Source organism: Hyperoodon ampullatus, assembly GCF_949752795.1.
Source record: "Hyperoodon ampullatus genome assembly, chromosome: 6".
Classification (NCBI taxonomy): Eukaryota; Metazoa; Chordata; class Mammalia; order Artiodactyla; family Ziphiidae; genus Hyperoodon; species Hyperoodon ampullatus.
The window spans coordinates 102,995,949-103,010,309 of record NC_136919.1 but is presented as its reverse complement, the minus strand read 5'-3'; the positions used below and the strand labels follow the sequence as shown (position 1 = coordinate 103,010,309).

General features: G+C 46.0%; 1 protein-coding gene and 1 pseudogene across 2 annotated transcripts in view; one reads left to right on the top strand and one right to left on the bottom strand.

Moving 5' to 3' along the window:
• Positions 1-3,436, bottom strand: part of LOC307054859 (spermatogenesis-associated protein 31D1-like) — a gene marked incomplete at both ends in the record, with an annotated part of 34,162 nt that extends 30,726 nt beyond the window's left edge. Inside the window, 1 exon segment of the mRNA XM_079706731.1 lies at positions 3,300-3,436. Coding sequence (XP_079562857.1) covers positions 3,300-3,436 — 137 coding nt within the window.
• A 4,413-nt stretch (positions 3,437-7,849) lies between these two features.
• Positions 7,850-12,652, top strand: LOC307054858 (protein SPATA31F1-like; annotated as a pseudogene). The gene is made up of 4 exons: positions 7,850-7,962; positions 8,924-9,026; positions 9,126-10,070; positions 10,368-12,652. The product of its transcript is annotated as a protein SPATA31F1-like (transcript).
• Positions 12,653-14,361: the final 1,709 nt, after the last annotated feature.

Genomic DNA, 14,361 nt, shown 5'->3' with positions numbered 1-14,361 from the left:
ATTTGGGCTTTGGACAGAGGTTCAGCTCAACAGCTTCTCACTCCCTTTCCTCTCTTTCTTCTCCTCCTCACCTCTACTCCTTCCTCTCTCTTTCCTTCCCATTCCCTCAGGACTACCTGTGCACACACCCACAAAGATCAAAAAGTCTGTAGAGAAATGCACCCACGCAGACATTTATAGCTAGAAACACATATGGTCAGATTCAGGAGACCCATCTACACAGTTCATGTCCACGTGATGCAGAAAAACACACCCACGAGGAGATATCCACAACCTCAGTTTTCACACAAAGACAAAAAGAAATCTAAACCTCACTTCATTGAGATCGAATATATACAAAATAAAATGTACTCATAGTAAAATAAATATTTCAGGAGTCCTTCTGTTATTTCCACATATCATTACACAGAGGCACCAGCCGCTTTATCCATGCTGACTGCTGCATGTGGATCACTCTCTTCAAATTCCACGTATGAAAATCCTCTGTCTGCTTCAAGCACCAGTTTAAATGCCATTTTCTACAACATGGAGCTTTCCCAGATCACTTCAGCCAAAAATAACCTCTCTCCTCTTTAGAGGAGATTTATGTAGTAGTTTATCTGTACCAGGCACATTCTGAGATGTTTTGAGTGTTTCTGTATAACTAACTGTTATTTCCTGCTTTTAAGTCATCGGGATTCACTTATGGATAACATTTATTACTCTCCTCCCCACCCAAATGCTTTATTCAATAAATAGCCTTTGATAGATACTACTCTGTACTAATGGGAAAAAACTGAGGCACACAGAGGAAAGTAGCACAGACTGAGAAATAGTGGTGTTGCTCTCCTCTGTGAGGAGGCCGGGGATTGTGGTCTTTGCAGCAGCCTCATGTTTAGAATTGCCCTCCCTGCCTCTGCAACTGGTCAGGAGAGTGGAGACTAACTAGGAGGAACGGAAAGGAGGGAAAACTAGGAGTCAGTGTTCCTCAGCTGTACAAGTAGAAAGACTACATCTTGTCAAGGTTCTCTGAGCCAGTTGGTTTCCTGAAGAAACCAACTGTATTTAAACTGAATTACCAACTGAAATTAAACTGAAAGGAGTCTGAGGCATAAAATGGTCATGCTAATTTACAAATTTCTATTGAGAAATATAATCCCGAGGGACCTGGAATACTCCTACATGCTAGTCAGGTCATTCTCTTCGTATAGGTCCATTTACACTGTAAGTTACATTCTAGTCAGAAGGCACTTGATGAGCCTGTAATCAAGCCAGGCGTGTGAATGGGACAGTCTCAGATGCTAATGTCACTGGGCTGTTGCCCCTGGGGGACATACCTGATGAGAAGTAGGTATGACCTGGACAACATTGGACACCTTTGGACCCAGCCTTGCTGTTTGGCTCCTGTTTTAGAGTCCTTTTATTACTGTGGCCCTTCTTTTCAAAAACAACTGGACATGTGAGTAGTCTGCAGTTTCAAACATCTTATAATCATATGTTATGTCCATTTCCTCTCAACTTGATTGAATTGAAGGTTGCAAGACTTAGTGGAGTTTAGAAACAAACTTTTTATCCATCACTAAGTTGCTACGTGACCTCAGGCTAGTGTTACTTTACTTACAGGTGATTCAGTTTCCTCGTATATAACATGGCAAAACAGTACCTGGGTCTGGTTGAGGGTAAGGACTGAATGAGGTGATGTGTGTAAAGGGCCTGGCACATAGTACTTTTTCTCAGTCAGGGTCAATTCTCCTTTCCTCCTTGTGTTCCTGAATTCTTAACTTCCATTTACAGATCACTGTCTAAGTTAGGTCATTGCCAGAGATGGCCAAACTCACCTATTATAGGAGAATTTTTTTTATAACATCATCCGCAGATAGTTGCTTCAAATTTCATCCAGCAATCCCACTTCTGGTTATATATCTGAAGGAAGTGATATCACTATCTCCAAGAGATATCTGTACACGCATGCTCATTGCAGCATTATTTATAATAGCTAAGACATGGAAACAACCTAAGCGTCCACTGACAGATGAATGGATAAAGAAGATGATATCATGGAATATTTTTCAGCCATAAAAAAGAAGGAAATCCTGCCATTTGCAACAACACGGATAGACCTTGACAGCATTATGCTAAGTGAAGTAAGTCAGACAGAGAAAGACAAATATTGTGTGATCTCACTTATATATGGAATCTAAAAAAACCACCAAACTCATTCAAACAGAATAGATTGGTGGTTGCCAGTGTCAGGGAGTGGGGGTGGGAGAAATGGATGAAGGTGATCAAAAGGGACAAAATGCCAGTTATAAGATTAATAAGTTCTGGGGGTCTAATGTATAGCCTGGTGACTGTAGTTAATATATTTGAAAGTTGCAGAAAGAGTAGATCTTAAAAGTTCTTATTACAAGAAAAAAATTATAACTCTGAGGTGATGGATGTTAACTAAACTTATTGTGGTAACCATTTCACAATACCTACATACATCAAATTATTATGTTGTTCCCCTTAAACTAATACAATGTTATGTGCCAATTATATCTCAATAAAACTTGGGTGGGAGGAAGAATTGTTGCTCTTTGGAGGCCATTTGCTCCCCAGTACACACCCCAAAGCCCAGTGCTCTATTGCTTGAGGATTATTTTTGACACTTATTTAATACATAGATTGAAAGACTGTGCCCCTAGAGATTCTGATTCATTAAGTCTGGGGTGAGGCCAGGAAATGTATATTTTCACAAGCTTCCCAGTGATTCTGATGTAAGGCCAGGATTGAGAGTCATTGGAACAGACGGCCTTTTAAAGTTCCTGAAACGGAGTCCTCGGGACTCATTGGGTGGGCACGTGCTGCCCTCTAGTGCCTCTAGCTGCTTGCTACACTTCTGCGTAGCGCAGTAACCTGCTGTGAAGCGCTGGTGGTCTTGCAGATACTACTCTGGGATGTGTCCAACTTTTCCTGTCCAACTCTTGGGCATTAATAAAAATGCTAGCATATAAAAATGTTGCTTCTGAATGGAAGGAGCTATGCCTCTGTCCCCATCACCTGAGACATCTAAGGTATTCACTAGTGTTTTCTGAGAATGAGACACAGCAAAACTCCTAAGTAAGGCTTGTGTGGAGGGACAAAATCACATCAGTGTCCTGTCAGGATTTTTCTTTATCGGGCTGTGATATGACCCATGGTGCATATGAATCAGTAATCACGAACAGTTTCCTGAAGAAATTCTACTATTACAGTAATTGTGGCACTGGAGCATTATCATGCAAGCAGGGTCCAGCTTTACCAAGTTTTCTAGAAACAGACGAATCTGAATCCTTTACAGTTGTGTAACCGTCCAGAGTCCACAGAGGCCTTTGATGTACTTCATCTCCCTTGTTTGCCGTTCAGGATACACCACGAAGCAGGAAGGGCAAAGCTGAAGGTCCACGCCCACATCATTAAAAGCAACAGTGGCCATCATCAAAAAACGTACAAACAGTAGATGCTGGAGAGGGCGTGGAGAAAAGGGAACCCTCTTGCATTGTTGGTGGGAATGTGAATTGATACAGCCACTGTGGAGAACAGTATGGAGGTTCCTTAAAAAACTAAAACTAGAACTACCATATGACCCAGCCATCCCACTACTGGACATATACCCTGAGAAAACCATAATTCAAAAAGAGTCATGTACCACAATGTTCACTGCAGCTCTGTTTACAATAGCCAGGACATGGAAGCAACCTAAAGTGTCCATCAACAGATGAATGGATAAAGAAGATGTGACTCATATATACCACGGAATATTACTCAGCCATAAAAAGAAACGAAATTGAGTTATTTGTAGTGAGGTGGATGGACCTAGAGTCTGTCATACAGAGTGAAGTAAGTCAGAAAGAGAAAAACAAATACCGTATGCTAACACATATATATGGAATCTAAAACAAAAACAACAACAACAAAAACTGGTTCTGAAGAACGTAGGGACAGGACGGGAATAAAGATGCAGACGTAGAGAATGGACTTGAGGACATGGGGAGAGGGAAGGGTAAGCTGGGACGAAGTGAGAGAGCGGCCTGGACATATATATACACTACCAAATGTAAAATAGCTAGTGGGAAGCAGCCGCATAGCACAGGGAGATCAGCTCGGTGCTTTGTGACCACCTAGAGGGGTGGGATAGGGAGGGTGGGAGGGGAGATGCAAGAGGGAGGAGATATGGGGATATATGTATACGTACAGCTGATTCACTTTGTCATACAGCAGAAACTAATGCACCATTGTAAAGCAATTATACTCCAATAAAGATGTTAAAAAAAAAAAAAGACAGTGTGTGGACTTCCCTGGTGGTGTAGTGGTTAAGAATACGCCTGCCAATGCAGGGGACACAGGTTCGATCCTTGGTCTGGGAAGATGCCACATGCCACGGAGCAACTAAGCCCGTGTGCAACAGCTACTGAGACTGTGCTCTAGAGCCCACGAGCCACAACTACTGAGCCGGCGTGCAACAACTACTGAAGCCCGTGCGTCTAGAGCCCATGCTCCGCAACAAGAGAAGCCACCACAATGAGGGGCCCGCGCACCACAGCAAAGACCCAACGCAGCCCAAAATAAATAGATTAAATAAATTAATTTAAGAAAAAAGAAATCATCCATTAGAAAAAGAAAAACGATGGTGTGTTCATTACATGAATGTGCCCTTGTTTAGGAAGACGCTGATCCCACTGTCCTATCCACACAAGCACCCTCTGTCAGTGGGTACCAAATCAATAAGTAAACCAGTACTAAAAGTCTGCTCTGCAGAAAGGCATAAGATTGTCATTTGACTCTACCTCAGCTCTGAGACAGAGGAGCAAGGGTGGATAAGTTGCTATAGAGCAGTTTGCAGCATATGGTTTTAACAGTTTGGTGGGATGACAGTGGCTGTGGATTATCTGTTAAGTAAATAGTATACTCGTTGGAGCTGGTGCCAATGTTGCCAAATTTGGTGATTTTGTCTGGGGCAAAGAGCTCAGGCTAATGGAAGACTAAGCAGTGTTGCAGCAGTAGCTGCAGGAAGCAGGAGCTGGTTGTGTAGGAGATATAGTGTTCTATGCACCTCCTCTTCATTCCATTGGTAACCCTGGGGTTCTGGGGATGGCCGAACGAGCAACATCTGACACTGGACCTATAAGACTGAATGAAGTTTATTAATTACCTACATTCATAGTCCAGGGAAGGAGGACCCCAAGCACCACGCAGTGCCATACCGGGTCAGGTTAACGGGAGACTGAGAACCTTTGCAGCAGCATAGAGGCCGGCAGCAGCTGCAGGAAGCTGGAGCTTGGTTTGATAGGAATAACAACAGTAATAAAAGATTCAAGCTACTTTGTACGTATCTTGATCTACTGCTAAAAAGCTGATGCAAGATGCTTTTTCACTGATTATTGTTTACCTGTCATTCAGTGCTCTTTGGTTGGAAAAGTCTTCTCATTCCTGTATTATGGAATTTACAAGTTCAGGAAAGATGTTGAAATGGCTCAAATTCATCCCGTCTTCAGGGTGAGACTCTTCTTAAATTATCTTAAATGTAAGGATCTATTTTGTATTTATTTTGTTCTGTAAAAAAAGGGCATTTAAGAAAAACATTCACTAATCCATTTTTTTGCCAAATTATTTTCAGAATATTCTTCCTTATAGGTAGCAAAAAATCCCCTCATGCTAACGATTGGGTTTTCTTGGCCTTTTGTTTTTTAAATTGTGGTAAAATATACTCAATATAAACTTTACTATTTTAACCACTTTTAAGTGTACTTGTCACTGACATTAAGGACATTCACAGTGCTGTGCAACCATCACCACCATCCGTTTTCAGAACTTTTTCATCATCCCATACAGAAACTTTGTACCCATTAAATAACTCCCTACACCTCTCTTTCCCAACTCCTAGTAAGGCTGGTTCTTGATTCAACTCTTAATAAGGTGGGTTCTTGATTGTGAATTAATCTTGTCTTTGAAACTAGGTTTTTAAGTGTCTTGAGAGCAGGCAGGTAACATAACTCAAATGTCTTTGTACCTTTGACACTGTCCAGCTTAGGGATGAGACTGGGAGGACTCCTTCTTTAACTCTCAGTAAGTTATTTAAAAGAACAGAAGCTATGTCCTTTCCTTGACACATTAATCACTGTTCTTTTCCTGAACCTCTTGATACTGACCACCTATTGCCTGTGGCATCAAAACCTTCACCGTCCAAGACTTAACAAGACAATGTGTGCACTGTCCTCTTGTGTGTTTTCTAGTTATCTTCCCAGTACAGGTGATATAGTTCATGGAGTTCCTCTGTAGTAGGAGGAAGAGAGACAGTAGCCACTGTCTGTTTTAGGGCAGACTCAGTTATCTGGGGATAGATGCCAGACTGTTATCTGAAAGAAGAAGGCTGAGCCAACAGGATATAGAGAATAGAGCATGAAAGAGTATTTGCTTCCTGTGACTTAGCACCTTTAGGCTCAGGCGCTGCACTGTGTCACATGAATTTCTCCTAGACAAATAAAGGTCTGTGATGCTATGCATGACAGGAAACAGGAGGGCTTTGTGATGCAGTCTACTGGTCTGGTTCTGTGCTCTGTGAGGCAGAGATGATAGGTCTAGAATTTGGAGGCATTAGGTTCTAAGACCCTGAAAGCCTAGGAAGCCTAGAAAGGGGGATGGCTAGTGAGGTTTAGATTATGTTGAGGCCTACCTTTATTCTGTGGGATGTTGGATATCCTCTTTACACTTATGGCTGCATCATCATTATTGCATTAATTATTTGGCAAGTGAGAAAGAATTACCAAGATTTAAGATTGGGACCTAACAGGAGCTGCTGCTGGGTAGGGAAACGCTATGACTACAACTGAACCAATTAAGCCTTAAACAAGGTTTTATCCCCTCACTGTCTCTTGTTACTCTTAACCCCTTACCCCTGTTTTTTTTTTTTTTTTAATGGAGGAAGTTTCCTCATTGGATCCCAGAACAGCTTCATATTTGGGTGATTCTTCTGGTTGGTGGACATTTAGGGCCTTGGATGGCTAAAGTCCTTTGGCTACTGTGCCACCCATCCTTTATTCTGTTCCTCCCTTTCTCTTGTCTTATCCTGATCTCTCCACAGAACTTGTTCAGGGAATGGGGGTGGAGGTATGGAGTATGAAGAGCCTAAAAATGAATCAGAAATAAGAGAAAGGAAATGATGGTGTGAAAAAGGTAGAGTAGGAAAAAGCAAGGTAGGAGAATGTGTGAAATTGGAACACAGAAAAAGCTAGGGAAATATTTGCAGGTTTTGTCTCAGTTTAGACGTGAAAAGAAGAGAGCACCCCAGCTTCACACTCTCTTTTGCCTTTCAGCGTCACCGGAGAGTCAAACAAAGGGCTAAAGATAAAACATCAAGAGGTAACGTCCCAGTCTCTGCTCTGACTTCTGTCCACTGTGGGTGAGGCTCCCATGAACACTGTCCCTCAATGACCCCTGGTGCCAGGCACCAAGTGCTCTAACCACTGAAGGCCCAGTTCCCCAAGTGGACAAATTCTCCCAGAAGACTTTTTTGGGTGGGAAATCAGAGCCTGGGAATATTCCAGAATTCTCCACCTTACCCCTGGGAGTGAAGAGGAAGTAGGGGAGTGAGTAAGTAAGGGCTCTGTCCTTAACTGTGTCATTTACTAGTTTTATGACCCAGTGAATGTCACTTCAGCTCTCAGTCTTGTTATCCATAAAATGGGCATGATGATGCTGTCTCACTCACAGTGTGGTTGTGAAGGTCAAAGGAGATTAGGTCCAGGAGAGCACATCATACCTGGTTACGTTGTAGTCAGACGTGCGTCAGAGCACTGGCTGTTGGGGTTTGCAGTCTCCTGTCATTCAAAGATCTCCAGCTTCCTGTAGGATGTCCCTGAATCCTCTCCCGTTCCATGAAACACTGTCTCCTGGTTTCTCAGCTAGGAGACTTTCCCGGGAAGAAGCTGAGAAGCCATGGGAGCTGCTGTCTGTCATGAGAAGGTGATCTCTTGCTCTTTGCAGTCTCCCAACTCCCAGCCTGGCCTGTGATCATTTCTCCACTTGGCCTGGGGCAGGGTTGGGGAGGAGCATAATGGCTGGGAGGTAGCCAGACACAGTGGACCCTGGACACTGGTTGAGGGTTCCCAGAGGAGAGGGTGGGATCAGACGTCTCAGGAGACAGGAGTCCTGCAGTTCTGCTCTGGGCTAGGCTCACGAAGGTCCTGGAATTCAGGATTTGACTAGTGCAGGATTTAAAACTACATGGGTTTTCACTCAACCACAAGACAAGTTAGGAGGCTAGATAATTAAGTGCATAAATCAGTCGTCATTTTCATATTCTCTTTACAGCTAGACCCTTTCAAGGGCAGACCCCTGGACCCTGCTGACATACCTCCTCTGGTTTTATCTCCAGGGAGGCCAGTTCCTGGGACAGCCCTCAGGCAGGAGCTTGTCATATTATCCCCCTCTTAAGATCTCTAGAGAATAGGGATTGGCTTCCAAGAGATGTTGTGTATGCCCTGTAATCCCCAGAATGCAGAGTTCCCACAAGGACCTCCGTAGCCCCAAATGAGGCTGACTCCAGGTTCTATCTGGTGATGTTCCTGGTGCTGCACCATCAGGTAACCATGGGCTCCCCCATCTGCCTGGTTGCCTTCTCCTAGTTCAGCTTCTCAGCACAGGTCAGCAGAGAACTCACCCACCTCCCAGGCTCTCAAGGCCCTGCGTTCCTTTCAGTTGTCTGAGACTTTGCCCAACAAGCCCCAGGCTCTCAGCCCAGCACACCATAACTTGCCAAATGACATTTCCCTAGGAAGACAAGTAGATGAGTAAACACCCAGTGGGTGCAGGCCTCAGAGTTTACAGGGCTAAGGGGGGCAGTGTCAATCTCCAGGCCACACACTTGAAAAGAGGCAGATGTCATTCCATCAGTTACAAACGGTTGCCATGTTTCCCTTCCCAGCCAGGACTGGCTTCCTCAGGAGGGGAGCGTGCGGCAGATCCTGTGTGCAGATTCCTGCTGCCAAACCTGCAACGCTGTGGCTCTGGAGATTCAGCAGGTAGTGGTGGGCGAGAACACTCTGATCTCCCCCACTTCAGGGGGGTCATCGCAGGGCTCTTCTTGCCTAGAGGTTTTGTCCATGTCTAATGTGTCTTTTGAACAGAGTCTGGAGCATGGGCCACACTCCAAAGACCTTTCACTTCCATCTGCTACCCTCACAGTGTCACAGAAATCCTTAACCCAGTCAGCTGCGCAGTCAACTGGTGCAGCCAGCATCCATGATTTCTGGGCTGAACACCTCATGCTAAGGCAGGGATTTCAAGTGCCAGAGGTGCCCAGGGGCCCAGAGACTATGTTTTCTTCAAGGACTGAGGAACCTAGGGTTTCAGTGAAGCTGCAGGAGATGATGCAGAGCAACCTCAACCTTGTCTGTGAGAACCAAGGCCATTAGCCTTTAAATTCCCAGGTCTCTCCGCTGACCCTGAACCAAGAAATTACTACCCTGATACATCCTGTGGCCTTGCAGACGGTCACTGTCCTCCCTGCCCACCTGCCGTCCCTGAGTCCTGAAGTCCTGAGGCTTCTTGAGCTACATGTAAAAAAATGGATGCATTTCCAGAGGTGGGGGCTCCCCAGACGTGTGGAAGAGTCTCTGAGGCAGCTTATGCCAAATCCACCATTATTTTACCAACCTGTATATAACCAACCAGTTTCTTTCATTCAGAATGATACTTCTCAGTTCTCTGTTGAGAGATTTGGGACCATTTCATACCAGAACTGGGGTCCATGTATGGCTGGCCAGCCTACCCAGGCCTTCTGGGTTTCTGAATGGTCCATTATGGACCCAGAACAAATACACTGTTACCAGCAAATCCCAAACCATATGGCTCTTGCCTTGCCCTCTTCAGCCCTTAAGGAATTAAGTGGCCTTTATCTAATGCCTGGGCAACAGGCTAATGACTCAGTGGGCCATGTGCAGCCGAAATATAGCCAGCTATTCTGTGGTCTTCCTTCTCTGCACAGTGAGTCCCTGGGTGATGCCTTCTTGGGTTCTCAAGGCCTCTCCATGAATGAGAACATGTCCAAGCCCCGCTTAAAGGACCCTTTTTTTTTTTTTTTGCATTTTTTTGCATTTTTTTTATTAGTTTCTGCTTTATAACAAAGTGAATCAGTCATACATCTGTTCCCACAACCCTTCCCTCATGCATCTCCCTCCCTCCCACCCTCCCCATCCCACCCCTCCAGGCGGTCGCAAAGCACCGAGCTGATCTCCCTGTGCTCTGCGGCTGCTTCCCACTATCTATCTACCTTACGTTTGGTAGTGTATATATGTCCATGCCTCTCTTTCGCTTTGTCACAGCTTACCCTTCCCCCTCCCCATATCCTCAAGTCCATTCTCAAGTAGGTCCCATTCTTCCCGCAGCAGCATGCCAGGAGGCAGCTGGAATTCCACCTCCAGAGACAGTTGATTCACCACCGCCGGGGCCTGCCGCAGAAGATCCAACAGTCCATTCAATTGTTCCTGTCCCCCACTAACCAGCAGACTATGTCCCGGAGCAGCACATCCCTAGACAGTGTGAATGGTCCCCAGCCTACATCTCTAGAGGCCACTGGGGCTGATGACCCATTCTCACCCATTGTGGACCCAGCGACAGTCCCCATGCCACACTTGTTTGACCAGACCAAGGCAATATTGCAGAGCCATATCGACTCCAAATGTGGGCAGATTCACCAGGGCAACATCCCTGCCTGTGTATATAGCTCTTGGGAGTGCATAATTCCTGGGGGCCTGGAAGTGGCTCCCTTCACCTGCATCCCAGAAAGCAAGCCCCTGGAACTATAGGCAGCAAGTGACTCGGACCTACAACAGAAAATTACACCCTGGATGCCAACGGCCCTTGATCAGCAGCAACAAACCTCACCAGATGCTGTCATTGAACGTCCTAAGCTGCTCCGAGCCCTGTCCGAGGGAGCCATTGAGAAACTGGAGACAACTTTACGGCACAAGTGTCTGGCCTTCTTGTTAGGGCTGCTGGCTCTTTATTATGTGGCTCCCTCTAGGGTCATGGCCCCAGCAGTCACTTCCCAAGCTATGATCACAGAGATGGTACCTAGGCCTATCAAATTCCCAACAGAACCTCTGACTCAGATGACCTCACCTGAAGAGCAGGGTCTAAGTGCTGGGTCAGGCTTTCAAGATGCCAACAAGGCTTGTGCAGACATTGCAGATGAATTCCAGGCTGAAGTGCAGGTGGAAGAAGTAATTGAGATGGTGCCTCTAGAAAGTCAGACAAAGCCTGCGAGGCCCTCCTCACTTGGAGAACACATCTTGGCCAAACTAAATTTCCATCTGAGAAAGAAGAGGCTAGAGATACAACTGGGAGTTCCCATAAAGGCAAGGAAGTCCAGGAAACAACTTGTAGCAACCTCAGAGAACATATGCACACAGGAGTCTCTTGGGAGTCTAAACAACCAAGGAAACACACTGCTCCAGGAACTCCCCATCCCACGAGATATGCCACGTGCCCCAGATCCAGAATGCCTCTATCTCAAAGAACAGCTGGCCACTCAGTTGAAGGCAGTGTATCAGAAACAGGAGCAACCCAGTTCCAGTGCAGTATCCCATGGTTCTGTCCACTGGGCCTCCAATATCTCGCAACCCAGTGGGGACCTGACAGAGGCCCAGGTGCTTTGTGGTCAGCTGGAGGCCAGTGTGAACAACCACAGGCTGAAGGAGCCCTGGAGCCCTGAGCCCCAAAGCCCTGACAAGAGCAAGGACTTAGCTCAAGTACCCACACTGTCAGAAAAGAGAGAGGAACCAGGCAAACCCAAATCGGCCGGGGACCACAGAGAAGGGGATGCCGCGTTTGCAGTCTCCTCCACAAGAAAGAAAAGCCACTCTGCTGAAACCGAGAGGCCAGAAGGGATGCTTCTGAATGGGACACCCTGCAGCCCCTGGCGACGGAGACATCGCTTTCACCCTGGTGCTCCCTGTCAACACTGTCCCCAGCATCGCCCTCAGCTTAAACTCCCAGAGCTACCTCCTGGAGTCCCTGGGGGGAAAGACTCTGAGAAGAATGACCTGCAAGACAGTCAAGCCAAGCTCAGTGTCATCCTCAAACCAGAAAGGGTTCCTGAGAATGCCCAGCCTGTGGTGCCTCAGGTGTCACAGGGCCAGCCTTTCCTGGGCCAACTCACTCCGGGTAAGCCGTTGCAGGGCCAAACTTTACAAGGTCAGGTTTTTCAGGGGCAGGTGATGCAAGGCCGTACTCAAAAGAGGCCCAGCTTTTCTGAATCTGGCTGGAGAAATAAGATGAAATCTTTCCTGCACTTTATTAACCCCAAGACAAAAGGCAAAGGGCATGAGGAGTCCATGTCCTCCACATGTGAGAAAGTGGCCAACACCAGGAAAGAAAATGTGGAAAAGAGCCTGGCTTCAGCCAGAAGTCCCAAGGGGCAAACTAAGATGGAGAAGACAAGAGGGGACCCTAAGGCCCAGTTTCCACCCACTGAGAAGCAGGTGGGCTTGGCGTTCTTGGATGTGCCCCACTCCCCAGACAGTAAGCTCCGGCACCGCCCCCGCTCCCATCAACTCCACTCTGCCTCAGTCCTGGGCATCCCCTGCCGCTGCCCTCGGCACTGCACTGTCCTCGAGTGGCTTGTGTCACCCAACCAGGGAACCCACCCTAATTCCCAACTCTCACCACGGAGGGAAGCACTGGTCTGCTCAAGAAGACCCAGCTCAGTCAAGAGACTGTAGTCTATCCAACGTCAGCCTTCCTTGAAGAGGACTGCTACTGTCATTTTCATTGACGTGCAGGTGGACAGAGGTGCCACCCAAAATACACTGTGTGTCTCTAAGTAGAGAGCTGTGCATCTGCTCCTTCTCTCCACTGCGGTGTGTTCAGGGAAGGCATAAGGGAGGTAAATGTCCTTCCTATCTGGGGAAGGGGCTTTAACCCACACTTAAGCTGCATAGCATTCCACCCCACCCCCACCCTGGACTACGGGTAAAGGGACTTGAACAGAGAGGGAAGGCCCTTGTCTAAGGTACATTGAAGGTAGAGGTCAGGCTTGAATTGTATCATGGTGTCCTTCGGCCCAGAGGAGCAATGTGGACATGAGGCTAGAACTGTCAAGGAGGAGTGGCCAGGAATCTCACAGGCAAAATTCACTGATGACTTCTATATGTGCCCACACTCTGGAAGGGAGGTTTTTAGGAGAGTGCCAGTGTTCCAGCCTTGAGCAGGTGCTTTGTGTTTATCAACAGCATATAGGTAATATGACAACAGTCCAAAGCAAATGATAGAGTCTCCCCTCTCTGCTCCCTGTTGGTTATTGGTTAGATATTTCTGGAGAACTCACTTGGGAGGCTGCTGTAGCTCTCTTGCCTCTATCCCACCTCCACTGTCTCTCAGCTGCATGGACTGAATGACACTGGGAATGAAGATCACAGTAGAACATGGAGAGGGGCTGGTCCCCACTCCCAAGGGTAGGCAGGGAGAGAAGCAGGGAGGGAGAGCATGTAGATGGAGGTCTGAATATCTGGGGTAGAAGTTGACATGTTCCTGAAGAGGGCATGATAAGAGAAAAGGCTGGTTAGCTGTGCACTCTAAAGAACCTTGAGCCAGGAAGCCAACCCAATACCCAAGTGCTTTTAGGGGATGGAGATGAATAAACTGAGTTTTGGTCTGTTGTCCATAGTGTGATGAAGAGCAGTGAGTTGAGCCTTGTTTTCAAAGGCAATGCCTATTAATTTACAATTTCTGAATACTCACCCTCAACCCCACAAAACTGTTTTCCAGTGTCAGGGATTGGTATAACTATAAATCTGTGTTTTTGCTCAGCTCAAACATGAAGTCAATGACTGTGTTCTAATCTTGATATATCTCAACTTTGCCCCCTTTTTTCTGTGTTTACTGCCTCTGCTTGTTAGATTACTCATCCATTCTTGCCTAAATAATACAATAGTGTCTCATATCCCCAGGGCTTAGGATAGTGGTGGCATAATAATACCTTAATCGTACTTGAATTGAAAGTCTGGGCTTAGGAGGCAGACAAATCATTACATTAGTATGATGAGTGCTATGGAATAGGGAATGCTGACACACGATTACTGGGTACTCAGCTCATGAGGACCTCAGGTCACAATAAAAATAACCTTGATTATGCTGTACACCTTAAACTTATACAGTGCTGTATGTCAATTATATCTCAAAACTGGACAAAAAAGAATTTAAAAAATAATTTGGAGAAATATCTTACACTCGGTTAAAATATTTACTTACTATATGCAAGGGACCATAGCTAACATGACAAAGACACAGGACTTGCACAATGGAGCTCATGATTGCATGGGATAGTCTCACATGCCCAAATTGTCTAATCAACACATATAC